Genomic DNA, 20544 nt, shown 5'->3' with positions numbered 1-20544 from the left:
ACTAAGGGAGGGGGTGGGCATGAGGGGGCAGGGCATTTGGCAACCCCATAGGGGGGTGTCACACAGCTGGGTGGGGGTGCACTGGTACCAGCGATTGAGGGGGGGTCCTGATGTTGGTAATTAGCGGGAGGAGGATCCCTGGTGCCTGCAAGTGGAGGCTGCGGGAAGAGAAAAATTACGGCCAGTGTGAGCAAATATTAAATTGTCCATTTTGACAGGAACAATAAAAATGAAGCTGATTATCTAAATGGTGAGAGATTGCAGAGCTCGGAGGTACAGAGGGATCTGGGTGTCCTTGTGCATGGATCACAAAAGGTTAGTGTGCAGGTGCAGCAAGTAATTAGGAAAGATAATAAAATGTTGGAATTTAATGTGAGGAGAATTGATTACAAAAGTAGGGAGGTTGTGCTTCAGTTGTACAGGGCAATGGTGAGACCACATCTGGAGTATTGTGGATAGTATTGGTCTCCTTATTTAAAGAAAGGTGTAAACACGTTTCAAACAGTTCGGAGAATGTTTCCTAGAATAATACCAGGAATGTCATAGAAACATAGAATCCCGACAGTGCAGAATGAGGCCATTCAGCCCATCGAGCGGCACCAACCCTTATAAAGAGCACTCTACACATGTCCACTCACCCATCCACTCCGTCCTATCCCTGTAACCCCATTACCCGACCTGCACATCGCTGGACACTAGGGGCAATTCAGCACGGCCAATCCACCTAACCTGCCCACCTTTGGACTGTGGGAGGAAACCAGAGCACCCGGAGGAAACCCACGCAGACACGGGGAGAACGTGCAGACTCCGCACAGACAGTCACTGGAATTGAACCCAGGTCCCTGGCACTATGAGGCTAACCACCACGCCACCGTGCCGTGCCGGCACACTCGGAAATGTTGACGAGGTTTGCTTTGTATCCACTAGAAGAGTACGAGGTGACTTGATACCATCCTGAGGGGTATTGACAGGATGGATGTGGAGAGGATGTTTCCTCTTTGTGGAGATTCTAGAGCAAGGGGTCACTGTTTAAAAGTACTGGGTCACTCATTTAAGATGGAGATGAGGAGAAATTTCTTCTCTCAGAGGGTGCTGAGTGTCTGGAACTCTCTTCCTCAAAAGGCAGTGGGAACAGAATCGGTGAATCTTTTGAAAGCTGAGTGAGATAGATTTCTGATTAACAAGGGGGTGAAAGGTTACTGGGGGTCGGCTGGAATGTGGGGTCAAAGTCACAATCAGATCAGCCTTGATCAAATTGAATGGTGGAGCAACCTGGAGGGGCTGAGTGGCCTCCTGCTCCTCATTTGTATGTTTGTATGTGAAAAGGCGACACTATTCAAGGGGAAGAGAAAAAAAGGGATTTATTGGACAGGGCAGTGATGTCCGAGACCCTAGCGCCAGAATTTCCTCCCACAAACTTCTGTATTACCTTTTTATTTTTAAAGGGCTCCTGAAACCGTATCCCATTGGCCAAACGTTTGGTGACTGGGGTCAAAGTTTGTCTGATATCGTTCCTGTGAAGCATTTTGTAAATTCTTAACCATGTTAAAAGCACTGTATAAATGTAAATGATTGTCATTGTGGGGCCAGAGGCTCAGGGCCACTCAGACTGAACGGAGCGGTGCAGAGAGAAGGTACACGGGTTAGTGTTGGGGTTTAGGAATAGATCCAGCAAAGATCTGCAATTTGACTTCAGAGGACGGACCACTAATTTAAGACGGACTCACATAAGGAGTAACCAAAAGCTTGGTGATGGTGGTAGGTTTTAAGCAGTGTGTCTAAAGGAGAAAGAAGCAGAGAGGTTGAGGAAGGGAAATTGAAAGCTTTGGGCAAAGACATTCTGTACAATGGGATATTTGTTCCCTATGTACCACTGTGACGTTCTAATTCAAAATGATTCAGCAAACTCTAAATGCAGTGACCATGAAAGAGGCAGTGACGTCAGAGGGAAACACATTTCAGTCTAGTCACAATATCCAATCCAATGACATTATTCACTTTTAAATACATTCGAGCATCATCATTGCTTGTTTACGACGGTAACATTTAAAAAAAAATTTCGATTACCCAATTATTTTTTCCAATTAAGGGGCAATTTAGCATGGCCAATCCACCTACTCTGCACATTTGTGGGTTGTGGGGGTGAAACCCACGCAGACACGGGGAGAATGTGCAAACTCCACACGGACAGTGACCCAGAGCCGGGATCGAACCTGGGACCTCAGCGCTGTGAGGCGGTTGTGCTAACCACTAGGCCACCGTGCTGCCTTATGACGGTAACATGACAGAAATGACATGTTGTGTGGTTTCATCCCTTCCCGACATCAATAAGAAAGGTCTTTAAAACTCTGGGCACTTTGGCCGGAATCTCACCAGCGGGATTTTCTGATGTTTCCTTCACCAACCTTCGGCGGGTTAGCCGGCAGGTGTGGAGTGGCTTCCCTGGGATTTCCCATTGACAGCGTTGGGAGCTGAGAATCCCGTGCCTCCTTCAGCTGCCACGAAACACGCGGCAGGGGGGGGCCGCACAATCCCTAAATGGGGTTGGTGCTGGGCACTGAATGGAGTGTGATGGCCACAGGCACGGCACGGTTAACACCCAAACCAATATTTAAATCAGTCTTTAAACTCTTTAAAACATGCTCAGCCCATTCGAAACTAGTCAACCGGCTCTCGGGATTCACCGGCTCTCAGGATTCACCGGCTCCCGGGATTCACCGGCTCCCGAGATTCACCGGCTCCCGGGATTCACCGGCTCCCAGGATTCACCGGCTCCCGGGATTCACCGGCTCCCAGGATTCACCAGCTCCCAGGATTTACCGGCTCCCACAGGTGCAACATGAGGCTGGCAAAATCAGTGCTGGTGCCAAAAATGGAAATGAGGTGTGATCGCGCCACGGAAGGGAGGGGGGCTCAGTGGTCATTGGACCCCCAGGTGGTTGGGGACATGACAGTGCCTTGGCACTGCCCCCTGGCACCCTCAAGTGTCAGGTTGGCACTGCCAGTGTGCCAGAGTTCCAGGGCAGTGACAGGGTTCCAGGGCAGTGCTAAGGGGTAAGGTCTGAGACGGGGTCATGGCCATGAAATGGTGGGGATCGGAAAGGGAGAGTGCTGAAAGAGGGAATCCTTTAAGGGCCCTCGACACCCCATATCAGGGTATTGCTCAGCTGGGGGGGGGGGGGGGGGCAAAGCCATCCAGGATGGATGGTGGGATGGGGTAGAGGGCACTCAACGAGCGGGAGAATTCAATAAGAATCTTCCTAAAATCAAAAAAATTGTGCTAAGTATGGGTAGGTTGTGACAGGGAACATGCCAGAGGGGCGGGACTCTGGGCTTCCTGCCGGGAATAACACTGAGGGTGGGATTCTCCATCTATCCGGGCTGGTGGGATTCTCAGACCCGCTACATTGAATGGGAAATTTGCCTGAGCGTCAGATTCTCCATCCTGGTTGGCCGTGGGACAGACTCGTAACGGAGAATCTCGGCCTTAGTCATTTTTTGGGAGAATTGCCCCCTAAATGGAAGCCCTGCCAAAAAGCTGATCTGAAATCTTCCAAATCTATACATCGCTCAGGATTGGTCACATATCATCCTAGATATGTTTAAATATTATATATTTTCATCGCACCACCATTGGTCCCCAGGCTGCAATCTCTGAAATTCCCTCACTAACCAGTTCATTCCTCAAATCACCCTCCTCCATTAAGATGCCCCAAGAAGCTTTCTCCCTGACCAAACATTGACAATCTGACCTAAAATGTCCTCATGAGGCTCAGTGTCATATTGTTTTTTAATGCTCCTGGAAAGCACCCTGGGATATTTCAGGATGTTAAACGTGCTATACAAATATGGCAGCACAGTGGTTAGCACTGTGGCTTCACAGCGCCAGGGTCCCAGGTTCGATTCCCCGCTGGGTCACTGTCTGTGCGGAGTCTGCACGTTCTCCCCGTGTCTGTGTGGGTTTCCTCCGGGTGCTCCGGTTTCCTCCCACAGTCCAAAGGCGTGCAGGTTAGGTGGACTGGCCATGATAAATTGCCCTTAGTGACCAAAAAGGTTAGGAGGCGTTATTGGGTTACGGGGATAGGGTGGATGTGAGGGCTTAAGTGGGTCGGTGCAGACTCGATGGGCCAAATGGCCTCCTTCTGCACTGTATGTTCTATATTCGAAATATACATTATTGTTGCATATGTGCAACCACGGCAACTGGCAGGACGTGGCGCAGTGGTTAGCACTGCTGCGGCGCTGAGGATCTGGGTTCGATCCCGGCCCCGGGTCACTGTCCATGTGGAGTTTGCGCATTCTCCCCGTGTCTGCGTGGGTCTCACCCCCACACCCAAGATGTGCAGGGTAGGTGGATTGGCCATGCTAAATTGCCCCTTAATTGGAAAAAAATAATTGGGTACTCTAAATTTATAAAGCAAAAAGAAAGTGACCTGAATTGCCATAGTGTCCTCTCTATTAGACATTCTGAAAGTGATTTGGCATTGATAGTGCTGTGATGATGTATGGCCTGATCTGACAAGGCCTTGGAGACTCACAACACTGACGAGGCTCAACATGATCCAGGACAAAGCAGCTCACTTGACCAGCATCCTATTTGGGCAGCACGGTAGCATGGTGGTTAGCATAAATGCTTCACAGCTCCAGGGTCCCAGGTTCGATTCCTGGCTGGGTCACTGTCTGTGCGGAGTCTGCACGTCCTCCCTGTGTGTGCGTGGGTTTCCTCCGGGTGCTCCGGTTTCCTCCCACAGTCCAAAGATGTGCGGGTTAGGTGGATTGGCCATTCTAAATTGCCCTTAGTGTCCTAAAAAAGTAAGGTTAGGGGGGGGGGGGGGGTTGTTGGGTTACGGGTATAGGGTGGATACGTGGGTTTGAGTAGGGTGATCATTGCTCGGCACAACATCGAGGGCCGAAGGGCCTGTTCTGTGCTGTACTGTTCTATGTTCTATGTTCTATCTACCACCGTAAACATTCGCTGCACCCAACACCGACGCACAGTGGCAGCCGTGTGTGCCATCTACAAGATGCACTGCAGCAACTCACCAAGACTCCTTCAACAGCACCTTCCAAACCCACAACCTCTACCATCTAGAAGGGCATGGATCGAGCAGATACTCGGGACCTTCACTACCTGGAGGTTCCCCTCCAAGCCACTTGCCACCCTGACTTGGTAATATATCGCGTTCCTTCACTGTCGCTGGGTCAAAATCCTAGAGCTCTCTCCCTACCAGCACAGTGGGTGTACCTATACCACATGGACTGCAGCGGTTCAAGGAGGCAGCTCACCACCACCTTCTCAAGGGCAACTAGGGATGGTCAATAAATGCTGGTCTAGCCAGGAGCACTAATATCTCATGAACAAATAAACAGGAATCACAAGCCCTGAGCTGCTGATATGTTCACAGTTCCACCTTCAATTGTGGAGTCACATTCCCTCTATTTATCGAATTAAATTGCATGACTATCGCTTTAATTATTGGCAGGACCAGGATGGAAGGGAAAACCAGCCAAGCAGCAGATTAAAGGTCAGGAGCCTCCATTTGCATTCAGCTTTTCCTGGACTAGGTACACAATGTAAATAATGTTCCATTTGTCATTCCTATTTCACAGTATTACTATCTTAAACACAGTCAGAGTTCCACATACATATATCTCGGCTTAAACTATATTCTATTCCTTGAATTTGGATTCTGGACCCCAGTACAGGGGCCTGACTCTCACCTCTGCTTGTGTTAAACAAATGTCCGATCAAGAGCAACAGACTCACAGACTAAGCTTCAGTGGGTCTGTTATCAAATATATTAAACAGTATAAACTCTGGGTGTTGGATGAAACGGAGAGATCTTCCCACAGAATCCCAACAGTACAGAAAGAGGCCATTCAGCCCATTACGTCTGCACCAACCCTCTGAACGAGCACTCTAACCAGACTCTCACTCTATCCCTGCAAACCTATAACCTCTCCTAATCTGCACAACCCTGAACACTAAGGAACAATACAGCATGGCCAATCCGCCTATCCTGCACATCTTTAGACTGTGGGAGAAAACTGGAGCACTCGGTGGAAACCCACGCAGACACGGGAAGAAGGTGCAGACTTCGCACAGACAGTCAAGGCCGGAATTGAACCCAGGTCACTGGCGCTGTGAGACTGCAGTGCTAACCACTGTGCCATCTTCTGCAAATCAATTTTTAAAAAAATATATAACATTTTGAAAAAATGATGGGATTGAAGAAGTTGGATTTTAACCCCACCTCCTCGTGATATAAAATAACCAGGTTGACTCGCCCACTGAAAGGCTGCCTGGACTTTGGATGCTTCCATCTTCAACATACCTTTCAAAACGAAGGTGACTACTCAAAACTGATGGGTTCCTAATTCACATACTGCTAATCAGGATCGGATGGCATTATTGTACCCCAAAGGTGATTTTGACTTCAGCCCAAGCTAGGACGTCTGTCCTGATCCACCTGCCAGATGAAGGGTCAGTGTGGTGGGGATTGCACAGGCCTTATCCAGGTAAGTTCTTCTCACTCTCCTTTTTATGGCAACAGGAGGGGCTGGGATATTCATGTGGGCCCCACAAGGAGGGTTTATGTTTTACAGACACACAACCTCCTCCCCTGGCTCACTACCACGGGACCATCACCCTTTCCCCACAGTACCAGCAGGCTGCCATTGCCCACCAGTTATTGCAGAAACTTTCGATTGCTTCCACCTCATCCCATGTTAACAGTTGTCCCAGCAGTATCTCCCCCGCCCCGGCCTGGTGCATTTGCATCGGCGAGTCGCAGCAATGAGTATATCACTTTCCTCTGCACAATTATTTAATACGGCATCAAGAACTGTTCCAAATAAAGTTCACCAGCGCAGTCCCCAAATGTAACATAATCACTGCCTCCTGATTTATCCTGTCCTTTTAACCTTGACAGTGTTCTGCATGTGAGTGAGTCAAGTGACTTTCCTGCAGCGAGTGAGTAACGTGATATTGCTCGGAGCACTCATGCTTCTATCCAACACCTTTTCTGACAAATTGTGTTACACAGACAGCAAGTTACATCACCGCTGTAATTGTAGAAAGCTGTGGGATCGGTAAACAGGGGGGTCTGCCCACCCATGACAAACGCTTAGGTTGTCATTTCTCCCATGTGACCATTTTTCTGGTGATCTCCGCAGATTATTTTGTGACTCAGTAAAAGGAAAGGTCTTGGATTTATTGAACACAATTCCCTAATTTGGGGTGTCCCAAAAGCATGTCACAGCCAAAGCAGCGGCCTTGGTAGAGAGAGGATTTTAGAATAGGAATAGAGATGTTTTACTACAATTGTCGAGTATTGGTGAGGCCACACCTGGAGTATTTTGTGCAGTTTTGATGTCCCTATCTGAGGAAGGATGTTCTTGCTATGGAGGGAGCGTAGAGAAGGTTTATCAGGCTGATTCCTGGGATGGCGGGACTGTGAAATGAGGAGAGACTAAATCGGTTAGGGTAGGTTCAGAAAGAATGTTCCCGATCGTAGGGGAGCTCTTTTAGGACTGAGGTGAGGGGAAATGCCTTCACCCAGAGAGAGGTGAATCTGTGGAATTCACTGCCACAGAAAGTAGTTGAGGCCAAAACATTGTGTAACTTCAAGAAGGAATTAGATACAGCTCTTTGGGCTAAAGGGATAGAGGGACATGGGGGGAAGGCGGGATCAGAGTATTGAACCTGATGATCAGCCATGATCATATTGAATAGCGGAGCAGGCTCGAGGGGCCGAATGGCTTCCTCCTGCTTCGATTTTCTATGTAAATTCCTCTGGAGTCACTTATGATGTAGGAAACACAGCAGCTAATTTGTGCACAACAAGCTGTCACAAACAGCAGTGATAATGACCTGATAATCTGTTTTTGTGATGTTAATTGAGGTATAAATATTGGCCAGAACTCCCGGGTCCTTCTTCAACATAGTGCCATGGGTTCTCTTAAATCCACCTTCAAGGTCAGGGAGGGCCTCGTTTAAAATCTCATCTGAACGATGGCACATCCGACAAATCATTGAATTTACAGTGCAGAAGGAGGCCATTTGGCCCATCGAGTCTGCACCACGTCATGGAAAAATCACCCTACCTCAGCACACACCTCCACCCTATCCCCATAAACCAATAACCCATTCTAGCCCTTTTGGACACTATGGAAAATTTAGCACGGCCAATCTACCTGACCTGCATATCTTTGGACTGTGGGAGGAAACCGGAGCACCCGGAGGAAACCCACGTACACACGGGTAGAACGTGCAGACTCCGCACAGACAGTGACCCAAACCAGGAATGGAACCTGAGACCCTGAAGCTGTGAAGCAACAGTGCTAACCACTGTGCTACCGTATCACACTGGAAAGTTAGTCTAAATTATGGGCTCAAGTCTCTGGAGTGGGTCACGGACTCACAAATTCATGACTTTGGGCAAGAGTATTACCTCTAAATCACTGGCTTTTAAAGCAGACCAAGGCAGGCCAGCAGCACGGTTCAATTCCCGTACCAGCCTCCCCGAACAGGCACCGGAATGTGGCGACTAGGGGCTTTTCACAGTAACTTCATTTGAAGCCTACTTGTGACAATAAGTGATTTTCATTTCATTTCCTCAACCACACAGTACTGGCAAACATAGGTGTGAGAATCAGCAGGACGGCTCAGTGTTCTGCACTCTCAAGCACCAACCTTCTTACTTCTAATGCAAATGCAGCCTGGTAAAAAGAACCTCCACCTCGTAGCTCCATATCTTTTAATAATCTTTATTATTGTCACAAATGGGCTTACATTAACACTGCAATGAAGTGACTGTGGAAAGTCCCTAGTCGCCACACTCCGGCGCCTGTTCGGGTACACGGAGGGAGAATTCAGAATGTCCAAATCACCTAACAAGCACATCTTTCGGGACATGTGGGAGGAAACCGGAGCATCCGGAGGAAACCCACGCAGACACTGGGAGAACGTGCACAGACAGTGGCCCAAGCCGGGAATCGAATCCAGGTCCCTGGTGCCGTGAAGCAACAGTGCTAACCACTGTGCCACCGTGCCGTCCCATCATTGGCTAATTGCTCCATTTCACAATATCTGGTAATGCAGTGAGTAACATATTGGTTGTGTGCATAAGAGCGGATTTGTATTGATCTCTCTATCTCTGTTGTTAGTCCAGCATACATTTATATTACCTTTCAGGAACATGTAACCCATCTTTACACTGAATAACACAAAACCTGTAATACTATGCAGCTGGCTATACAATTATTGATATTTAATGCTGTGCTATTTTGATTATTATTTCAGCTTTGATGCACCCAGAAGATTTCAAGATAGATCTGATTAAAAAATCAACATTTTAATTGTAATATATAAGAAATGCCATAAGGTATATTTGAAGAGAATGATACAATGGCAGACTAGTTTATTTCTGACTGTTAACAATACACACAGCACTGACTGCTCGTACAGCTCTGCCCAGTCCTTGTATATGAAATGTTGAATCCAAATATATTTAATTGATATTACATTTAAATACTGATGGTGGTCAGGAAATAGATCTCATGACTTTTATTGGTTTAATACACTTATAATCATGTCTAGCTGTGTTATTTGAGTTGAATGAAGGTAAACAGGTTTTCTGCGGGTCCTAACTGATTCAGTAGATGTGGATTTTGCTGATGAAGAATTTATGATTCATTGCTGCTGCAGCAACAGATCCCTGAAAGCACTTAAGCTGTTTCACTCCTTCCACATGACTGAGTAACTACACTTCCCTTCCATCTAACCCACTAACTGCTGCCTAGGTTCTGCTTACTCGAGATAAGAAAAATTAATTAATGTTGGAAATGATTACACTCATTTTAAGTGCGGAAATTAAAGCTTAATTTAGTCAATATACACAACAGATAGGTTGAAAATCAATAGTTTTGATTGAACATGTCGGCATATTTGCTCAATGTACACACACTGGGGTTTAAGGTGTAAATGGCAAACCGATTTGAGAATGTGGATGTAAAGTGTTAACCATTACAGAGGGGATGGAAATGTTATAGATCCATGAAATCTAACATAAAATTGCATACGTTCCCAGCAAGCTGCTGGGGGCTGTATGTTCACTATCTCACGTACGCAGCCTGCATGATTCTTCCCTAGTGACTGGCTAACTCCAGAACCACTCCATCTCACAGCAGTTAGTCACATCCTGATATCCCATTGAAATTCACAAGGCCAGCTCTCTCTCTCCATGGAGTTTTTACAGTGTTACTGGTCAGCACAGGAATGTGAGAAACACTTTAGGGAACAGTGGCTTCCAAGAACTAAAGCTCAGCTGAACTGATTCATTCAATCACTTTCCAGCTTCCTTCTCAGAATAAACCTTGCTGTTACAAGCAACACGTCCTGTGCAACGAACCAGCAAAATGCCCCCCACAATATTAAGTCATCTGTTCATTTTTTTCGCCCCACACACTCTCAGGCACTATCCTGCGGGAGTTTAGTGGAAGTCACTGAGCAACTTTTTTAGTTGGTACCGACCCCCCACCGGGAGAGAGTGGGATTCTGGAGAGAATGTCGTTCGCCAAATTATGTTTCATATGTAAATGATGTCAGACTGTTTTTTTGTCAATGAATAGAACGAGTTTTGAAACATATAAGAAGCATTTGATGAGGGCAAAGGCTACGGGCCAAGTGCTGGAAAATGGGAATAGAACGATTGGGGCAGGCGCGGACAAATGGGCTGAAGGGTCTTTTTCCCTACTCTAAAAGTTCCTGGACTATCTGGTGGCACTGTGTTTACATATGAACTGGAGTTCTTTTCAATCAGAATGATCTATATTGTGTTCAGGCATCTGCTCGATCAGTCCCCTGCTTAAATGTTGATGTACTAGGATTTAAGTTCAGGAACAAACATTTGACATGTTGGTGTTGTTTTCCAGTTTGTCAATGGTTCCATTTAACTAAACACAAGAGAGAGAAGCAGAGGTGACGGTCTCTGATAATCTTCAGGCTGCGTGACCCCTGAGCTGCCCAACAATACAAATAACCTGTTTTTAAATATCTGATCAAAGAGCCTTACCCTCCCAACACTGCAGTGCATTCTTGGCAACTCGAGAAAGCTTTTACTTAGAAATGATTTCACTTCCTCGTGCTTTGAATTCTTCTGAACCTGTCCATTGGTTTGGGATCACTGAACCCAGGGCTTATTTTCCTGGTTGTGTTGGTAACACGTTCTCTCCCACCCAGCACAATAATTCTTTGTAATTGCAGCCTGTGAGTAATATTTACATTGCCTCTCTCACACACACCCTCAGTGGGAAATACAATCATTCCCTCCTCCCCCTCACTCCAGCCTGCCTTGTTCTTCACTCAGTACAAACTACAACTCCCCCAACACACACAGAAAAGTTTCACAGGGAAATCCATTCTGGCTCATTTTTTTAAAGTCCAATGTCCTTCCGCATTGTGAAGTCGCGACTTTCCAGCTGCCAAGAGGTTTAAAGTCTCAATTCCTTTTGAGTTACGGGTGGGGGTGGAAGGGGACACAATCACCAAAGCACAGTTAGTAATGTAAACCTTACCTTTTCTGTGGCCATCCTATTTCTCCCCCAGTTATGGGCTCCTTTGACTGTGTTGGTGTTTCAGTACAATCTGTCTCGGCTGCTTATTCTGCTTCGCGGTTGGTTCAAATCCTACTGTAATTAAAATCTGTAATAAGTCCTCACAACAAATCTTCTTCGAGTTTGGGTAGAAATCAGCCTGCCAAGTGTGGAAAGTTTCTTCAATGTCCTTCTGTCCTGCAATGGCTCATGTAATCTAGGGGAGGGCGAAGAACGAGCTGCTCTTTGTGTGTCTGAGGTTTGAATAGGATTGGCTGTCAAAGAATGACGTGCGAGAGGTGTGTGATGGGCTTGCCACATTCCCATTTGCTGAGGACATAATGAGCCAGTCTGCTGTGCCCTGGCTGCTTTCCCCCTCCCTCTCCCTGCAGAGTTGGCAAGCAGCAATCTGCAGCAACTAGCCCTGCTGCTACTGAACTCAGATTCATCCTCCACTGCGCTCCGTTTACAAATCGCTGGCTTTGAAAGCAGACCGAGGCAGGCAAGCAGCACAGTTCAATTCCCGTAACAGCCTCCCTGAACAGGTGCCGGAATGTGGCGACTGGGGGCTTTTCACAGTAACTTCATTGAAGCCTACTTCTGACAATAAGCGATTTTCACTTCATTTCTAAACTTACAAGAACTTTTCTGACTGCATGTCAGATGTTAAAAGTCACTGTGCAATCTATTTACAGCACAGTAAACCCTGACCAGCCACTGGATCGACGGCAATGTGTGATTAATGGAGAGGGAGATACAGCTCTGGCCCTACAGACTCAGACCAGCTCAGATTGAAAACTATCCGTCCTCTAATCTGGAAAATTCCCGAGTGTTAACCAAACACCATATCCTGGTTTTTGTAACTTTTTTTCTCTGTTTATTCACCCTGGTTTTCCCATAAATTATGCTCTGGAATAGGATGAAACGTATCTCCATGTCGTGAGACACTGCCAGAATTCTCCGCTCATTGCGATTCGCTTGTCCCGCCGGCAGCGCAGCTCTGCCTGCAGGTTTCCCAGCATCATGGTGAGGGGGGGGTTACAAAGGGAAATTCTATTGACAAGTGGCAGGAAGATAGAATCCCCCTGCCAGTGAATGGCATGCTTTCAAGAAACAGGAGGCTGGGGGACCGGAGAATCCGACCCACTGTGTCAAATGCCTTTTAGAAGCCTAAATACACCACATCAACAACATTACCGTCATCCACCCTCCCTGATATCTCTTCACAAAGCTCCAGCAAGTTAGTTAAACATTTTTAAAAAAAATTAGAGTACCCAATTATTTTTTCCAATTAAGGGGCAATTTAGCACATTTTTGGGTTCTGGAGGTGAAACCCACCCAAACACAGGGAGAATGTGCAAGGGGCTGTTTAGCACAGAGCTAAATCGCTGGCTTTGAAAGCAGACCAAGCAGGCCAGCAGCACGGTTCAATTCCCGTAACAGCCTCCCTGAACAGCCGCCGGAATGTGGCGACTAGGGGCTTTTCACAGTAACTTCATTGAAGCCTACTCGTGACAATAAGTGATTTTCATTTTCATTTCAAACTCCACACGGACAGTGACCCAGTGCTGGGATTCGAACCCAGGTCCTCAGCGCAGCAATGCTAACCACTGTGCCACCGTGCTGCCCCAAGTTAGTTAAACATGACTCTCATAGAACATAGAGAAATACAGCACAGAACAGGCCCTTCGGCCCACGATGTTGTGCCAAACTTTTGTCCTAGGTTAATCATAGATTATCATAGAATTTTGGACACTAAGGACAATTTATCATGGCCAATCCACCCAACCTGCACATCTTTGGACTGTGGGAGGAAACCGAAGCACCCGGAGGAAACCCATGCACACACAGGGAGGATGTGCAGACTCCACACAGACAGTGACCCAAGCCGGAATCGAACCTGGGACCCTGGAGCTGTGAAGCAATTGTGCTAGCCACAATGCTACCGTGCTGCCCTTAAGAACAAATTAATCTACACTCCATTATTCTACCATAATCCATGTACCTATCCAATAGCCGCTTGAAGGTCCCTATTGTTTCCGACTCAACTACTTCCACAGACAGTGCATTCCATGCCCCCACTACTCTCTGGGTAAAGAACCTACCTCTAACATCCCCCCTATATCTTCCACCATTCACCTTAAATTAATGTCTCCTTGTAATGGTTTGTTCCACCCGGGGAAAAAGTCTCTGACTGTCTACTCTATCTATTCCCCTGATCATCTTATAAACCTCTATCAAGTCGCCCCTCATCCTTCTCCGTTCTAATGAGAAAAGGCCTAGCACCCTCAACCTTTCCTCGTAAGACCTACTCTCCATTCCGGGCAACATCCTGGTAAATCTCCTTTGCACCTTTTCCTAAGCTTCCACATCCTTCCTAAAATTAGGTGACCAGAACCGCACACAGTACTCCAAATGTGGCCTGACCAAGGTTTTGTACAGCTGCATCATCACCTCACGGCTCTTAAACTCAATCCCTCTGCTAATGAACGCTAGCACACCTTCGGCCTTCTTCACAGCTCTATCCACTTGAGTGGCAACTTTCAAAGATCTATAAACATAGACCCCAAGATCTCTCTGCTCCTCTACATTGCCAAGAACTGTACCATTAACCCTGTATTCTGCATTCATATTTTTCCTTCCAAAATGGACAACCTCACACTTGTCAGGGTTAACAAATTGTAGACTTTCCTTGATTAACCTACATATGCTCACATGACTATTAATTTTGTCCCAAATTATTGTTTCTGGAAGCTTCTACACAGTTTATTTTTATTTATTTTTTCTCTTCTATATATATGTATTTTAATCTGTGCACATAACTGTAAATATACTATGTTCAAAAACCCAATAAAAAACATTTATAGAAAAAAAAACTCCACCAACACAGAAGAAGCTTGACACCATTCAGGACAAAGCAACCCGCTTGATTGGCACCCCTTCCACAAAAACAGGCAGTGACGTTGTGGTATTCCAGCCACACAGGGTACTGCTCTGTGGACCTGGGTTCGAATCCCACTCCAGCAGATGGTTGAATGTTAACGCAATAGAAATCTGGAATTAAAAGGCTAATGATGACCCTAAAACCATTGTCGATTGTCGTAGAAACCCATCTGGTTCACAAATGCCCTTTAGGGAAGGAAATCTGGCAGCCTTACCTGGTCTGGCCTACATGGGACTCCAGATTCATAGCAATGTGGTTGATTCTTACAACGCCACTTCAAGGGAAAATAGGGATGTGTAATAAATGCTGGCCCAGACAGTGACGCTCACGTCTAATCAATGAATAAAAAATACCCCACTCCCTCCACCACTGATGCACAGTGGCAGCTGTGCGTACCATCTATAAGATGCATTGCAGAAACTCACCAAGGTGCCTTAGACAGAACATTCCAAACCTGCCATGTGATGGACACGGGCAGCATATATCTGGGAATACCAACACCTACAGGTTCCCCTCCAAGCCATCCTGACTTGGAAATATATCGCCGTTCTTTCACTGTTGCTGGGCTAAAATCCTGGAACTCCCTCCCTGACTGGGCACCAAAGCTGCATGTTACCACTTGAATTTCAAAGATTGTTTTTCTTCACGTGAAGCCATTACCATGGAAACACTAATGAATATCTTAGACTTAAATCTCTACTTTTCAAATCATGACTGTCAGAGAATTTGACAAATAAGATTAATTTGTTTAAAAAGCATAACTAACTTGAACATTAATTGGGCCCCAATACCTAGACATGAAACAGAGTTCAGCTCATTACTGCCTGGAGATTGCACAATTATATTTCTACAGGTCACTTAATGCATCTAAAAAGTGGAAAGAGTAATTTCTGAAATTACAAACCCTTTCCAGTGACTTTCAGAACTACTGCAATCAGAAGAAAAAATGAAAACGCATTTTCAAAGCACTGTTCACCTCACAAACCAAAGGTTAGTGAAGGTGCAATTTCTAAATTGCTTCATTTTTTGTCACACAGATTTTTGTTAAAGGTTATTAAGTACCATAAACACATTCCAACATACTGTAGTAAACCCGATTAAGAGATTGATGCCAGGGGACAGTAGTGCCATTACTAAGGAAAGGGACAGGGAGTCGGAGAGGAAACCTCCTGCTGATCACCATCTATCCATGGCCTGCACTGTTGAATCAGTACCCCTCCATGTTGAACACCACTTGGAGGAAGCACTGAGGGTGGCAATGGGCACAGAGTGTTCTCTGGGTGGGTGAGTGTACCAAGAGTGGCTCGGAAGCACCTCTCCTGGCCAAACTGTCTGAGTCCTAAAGGACATGGCTGCTAGATTGGGTCGACAGCTGGAGTAAGGGTGTCAAAAAGGGGGAAAACTTACCTGACCTCATCCTGACCAATCTATCTGTCACAGATGCATTTGTCCATGACAGTATTGGTAGGAATGATTGTGGAGACAAAGTCCTACCTTCTTGTTGTGTGGCACTACCACCGTGCTAAATGGGATAGATTTTGAACAGATCTAGCAACTCAAAATTGGACATCCATATGGCGCTGTGGGCCATCAATAGCTGTAGTATTGTACTCATCTACAATCTGTAACCTCATGGCTCAGCATAACCCTCAATCTCGCACTAGCACCAAGTCAGGGAATCAACCCTGGTTCAATGAAGAGTGCAGGAAGGCATGCCAACATCAACTCCAGGCATACCTAAATGTGGGCTGTCGACCTAGTGAAGTTACAATGCAGGACTACTTGTGTGTCAAACAGCAAAAGCAGCGAGTGATAAACGGAACTAAATTACCCCACAACCAACGGATCAGATCGAAGCTCTGCAGTCCTGCCACGTCCAGCCATGAAAGGTGGTGGACAATTAAACAACTCACTAGAGGAGGAGGCTCCACAAATATTCCATTCGCCATAACGGGGGAGTCCAGCACATCTGTGCAAAAGACAAGACAAAAGCATTTGCAACAATCTTCAGCCCAAAGTGCCGAGTGGATGATCCATTTCGGTCTCCTCCTGATGTCCCTAGCATCACAGATGAAAATGAAAATGAAAATGAAAATGGCTTATTGTCACGAGTAGGCTTCAATGAAGTTACTGTGAAAAGCCCCTAGTCGCCACATTCCGGCGCCTGTCCGGGGAGGCTGGTACGGGAATGCCAAATGCCAGTCTTCAGCCAATACGATTCTCTCCGCATGGTATCAGGAAATGACTGAAGGCACTGGATACTGCAAAGACTATGGACCCTGACAATAGTCCAGCAATAGCCCTGAAGAACTGTGCTCCCGAACTTACTGTACCCCTAGCCAAGCTGTTCCAGTACAGCTACAACATGGGCATCTACCTGGCAATGTAGAAAATTCACAGGCTCGTAGAATCCCTACAGTGCAGAAGGAGGCCATTTGGCCTTTTGGGTTTGCACTGACCCTCGGAAAGAGCACCCTACCTAGGCCCAATCCCCCACCCTATCCTCGCAGCCCCATCTAACCGGCACATCCTTGAACGCTGAGGTAAATTTATCATGGCCAATCCAACTGACCTGCACAGTCACCCAAGACCGGAATTGAACCCGGGACCCTGGCGCTGTGAGATAGCAGTGCTAACCACTGTGCCACCATGTCACCCTTTTGCCCAGCCTGTACACAAAAATCACAACAAATCCAACCCAGCCAATTACCGCCCTATCAGTCTACCCTCAAACATCAATAACGTGATGGAAGGGGCCATTAAGAGTGCTAACAAACAGCACTTACTTAGCAATACCCTGCTCACCAATGCTCAGGTTAGGTTCCTTTAGGGTCACTCAGCTCCTGAACTTCATCTAAACATGGACAAAAGAACTGAACTCCAGAGGTGAAAGGAGAGTGACTGTCCTTGACATCAAGCAGCATTTGACCGAGTTTGGCATCAAGGAGCCTGAGTAAACCTGGAGTCAATGGGAATCTCCACTGGTTGGAATCATAACTGGCACAAAGGAAGGTGGTTGTGGCTGTTGGAGGCATTTCAGTCCCCTGGCATCAGAAGAGCTCTACTTTGCCCAACAGGAGAGACATAGAGAGCTGCAAGTGTAACTTCAGTCTGCCATCCATACATGGCTACAGGCTGGTGCCAATTCACACAGGTAGTTCCCAGCCTCTTATCTACCCTGGTAGCCACAATATTTATTTACTTATTTTTTTTTAAATTTAGAGTACTCAATTATTTTTTTATTTTTATTTTTTATTTTCCAATTAAGGGGCAATTTAGTGTGGCCAATCCACCTAACCTGCACATCTTTTGGGTTGTGGGGGCGAAACCCACGCAGACATGGGGAGAACGTGCAAACTCCACACAGACAGTGACCCAGGGCCGGGATTCGAACCCGGGTCCTCAGCCGTAGAGTTAATCTGAATGTGTGGAGCAAGCTGACTGTTGTGCAGAGCTTTGGACTATGATTTGTGGGTAATCGGAAGCTGGTGTGAGTGGCAATTAACTTACCTCCTGACTCCCCAGAATCTGTCCACCATCTACAAGGCACAAGTCAGGAGTGTGATGGAACACTCTCCACTTACCTGGATGAGCGCAGCTCCAACAACACTCAAGAGGCTCAACACCATCCAGGAAAATGTAGCCCGCTTGATTGGCACTCCATCCACCACCTTGAATATGAATTCTCTCCACCTCTGATACACAGTAGCAGCAGTGTGTAACATCCACAAAATACACTGCAAGAACTTATCAGGACTCCTTCAACACCACCTTCGAAATCCACAACCCCATCTATCTTGAAGGATAAGGGCAACAAACACATGGGAACACCCAGGGACGGCCCAAGGCACCGGCAACTCGGGCAGTCGCCCGGGGCGCCATGTGCTAGGGGGCGCCAGAGACTCGGGTCCCGCGCATGCGCAGTTGGGTTGGTGCCAACCAGCGCATGCGCGGTGGCCGCCCTCCCCTAGGGCGGCCCCCTCCGCCCCCCCCCCTCCCGCCCCCCCTCCGTCCGCCGCTCTCGGGCCCGCCCCCGCGCCTCGGGCCCGCCCCCTCCGCCTCGGGATCGCCCCCCCCGCCTCCGCCTCGGCCCGGCCCGCCCCCCCCCCCCCCCCCAAAGGGCGCCAAAGTTCAGCTTGCCCGGGGCGCCAGCAACCCTAGGGCCGGCGCTGGGAACACCACCACCTGAAAGTTCCCCTCCAAGCCATAGATATTCCTGACTTGGAACTGCATCACTATTGCTTCACTGTCACTGGGTCAAAATCCTGGAACTCTCTCCCTAACAGCACCAACGGTGTACCTACACTACAAGGACTGCAATGGCTCAAGAAGACAGGCTGCCACCACCTTCTCAATACTTGCCTAGCCTGTGAAGCAATTTTTAAGAACTACCTGCGTGAATTGGCACCAGCCTGTAGCCATGTATGGATGGCAGACTGAAGTTACACTTGCAGCTCTGTATGTCTCTCCTGTTGGGCAAAGCAGGGCTCTTCCCTCACACCAGCTTCTGATGACCCACAAATCATAGTCCAACGCTCTGCACAACAGTCAGCTTGCTCCTAACATTCAGATTTAAAAAGCTGCTCAAACCCAAGGCACTTTGAGCCAAGCCTAACTTTGCCTCACTTGTTAAAGTGCACTGTTGGAGGCGTTATCCGCCAGGTGTAACATTATACTGAGGTCCTATCAGGTAGGTGTAAATTATTCCATAGAACAATATAAAGATGGTAAGAAGTCTTACAACACCAGGTTAAAGTCCAACAGGTTTGTTTCAAACACGAGCTTTCGGAGCACAGCTCCGAAAGCTCGTGTTTGAAACAAACCTGTTGGACTTTAACCTGGTGTTGTAAGACTTCTTACTGTGCTCACCCCAGTCCAACGCCGGCATCTCCACATCAAATATAAAGATGGACAGAGGTAGCCCTGGCATCCCAGTTAACCATAGAACCGTAGAATTAACAGTGCAGAAGGAGGCCATTCGGCCCATCGAGTCTGAACAGTTATCCCTCAATCAAAATTACAAAAACACATTAGCTGCTCACTATCATATTGTGGTATGTGGCATCTTGCTGTGTGAATTAGTCACTGTGTTTCCTACATTTCAACAGTAAGAAGTCTTACAACACCAGGTTAAAGTCCAACAGGTTTATTTGAGACTCACCTGAGGAAGGAGCTGTACTCCGAAGGCGAGTGATTCCAAACAAACAAACTTCTTACTGTGCTCACCCCAGTCCAACGCAGGCATCTCCACAACATGGCTACATTTCAACAGCAACCATACTTCAAAAGTGTTTCGTTGGCTGAAAAGTGCTTTGAAATGTTATGTGGTCATGAAAGGCGTCACAGAAATGCAAGTCTATTTTTTCAAACTCCAACTCATCTTTTCATTGATGTTCTTCCTTCTGTTCTCATCCTTTAAGCCTTGTTTCCAGCCAAGCAAATCCTTGACCTTCAACCTTCAGAAACTTCAATGTCCGTGGGACTGATGATGTAATCCTTCCCCCCCCCCCTCCTCTATTCCTGCACATTGAGAACTTAACTCTCTCCCAGCAATTACTTACATTTAACAAAAGAAGTTCTGATGCTATAGATCAAATATCACAGTAACATAGGTGGAATATCTAATCCATAAACATATATTGCTGAATTGACACAGTCACCTGAGGAAGAGCTCGGCTCTGAAAGCTAGTGATTCACCACGGTAGCACAGTGGTTAACATTGTCGCTTCACAGCTCCAGGGTCCCAGGTTCGATTCCCGGCTTCGGTCACTGTCTGTGCGGAGTCTGCACATTCTTCCCATGTCTGTGTGGGTTTCCTCCGGGTGCTCCGGTTTCCTCCCACAGTCCCACAAAGATGTGCAGGTTAGGTGGATTGGCCAGGCTAAATTGTCCTTAGTGTCCAAAGGGGTTGGGTGGGGTAGCTGGGTTACGGGTATGGGGCGGAGTTCTGGGATTAAATGGGGTGCTCTTTCCAAGGGCCGGTGCAGGCTCAATGGGCCAAATGG

General features: G+C 47.1%; 1 protein-coding gene across 1 annotated transcript in view; it reads right to left on the bottom strand.

The window, feature by feature from the left end:
* Positions 1-11833, bottom strand: part of LOC119950897 (solute carrier family 2, facilitated glucose transporter member 1-like) — a 39412-nt gene extending 27579 nt beyond the window's left edge. The window contains exon 1 of the mRNA XM_038773810.1: positions 11578-11833. Within this exon, the coding sequence (XP_038629738.1) occupies positions 11578-11592 (15 nt within the window). The 5' untranslated portion in view covers positions 11593-11833. The remainder of the gene's footprint in view (positions 1-11577) is intronic.
* Between the last annotated feature and the right edge of the window lie 8711 nt (positions 11834-20544).

This window comes from Scyliorhinus canicula, chromosome 16 (assembly GCF_902713615.1).
Source record: "Scyliorhinus canicula chromosome 16, sScyCan1.1, whole genome shotgun sequence".
Lineage (NCBI taxonomy): Eukaryota > Metazoa > Chordata > Chondrichthyes > Carcharhiniformes > Scyliorhinidae > Scyliorhinus > Scyliorhinus canicula.
This window is presented reverse-complemented; position numbering and strand designations above follow the sequence as displayed.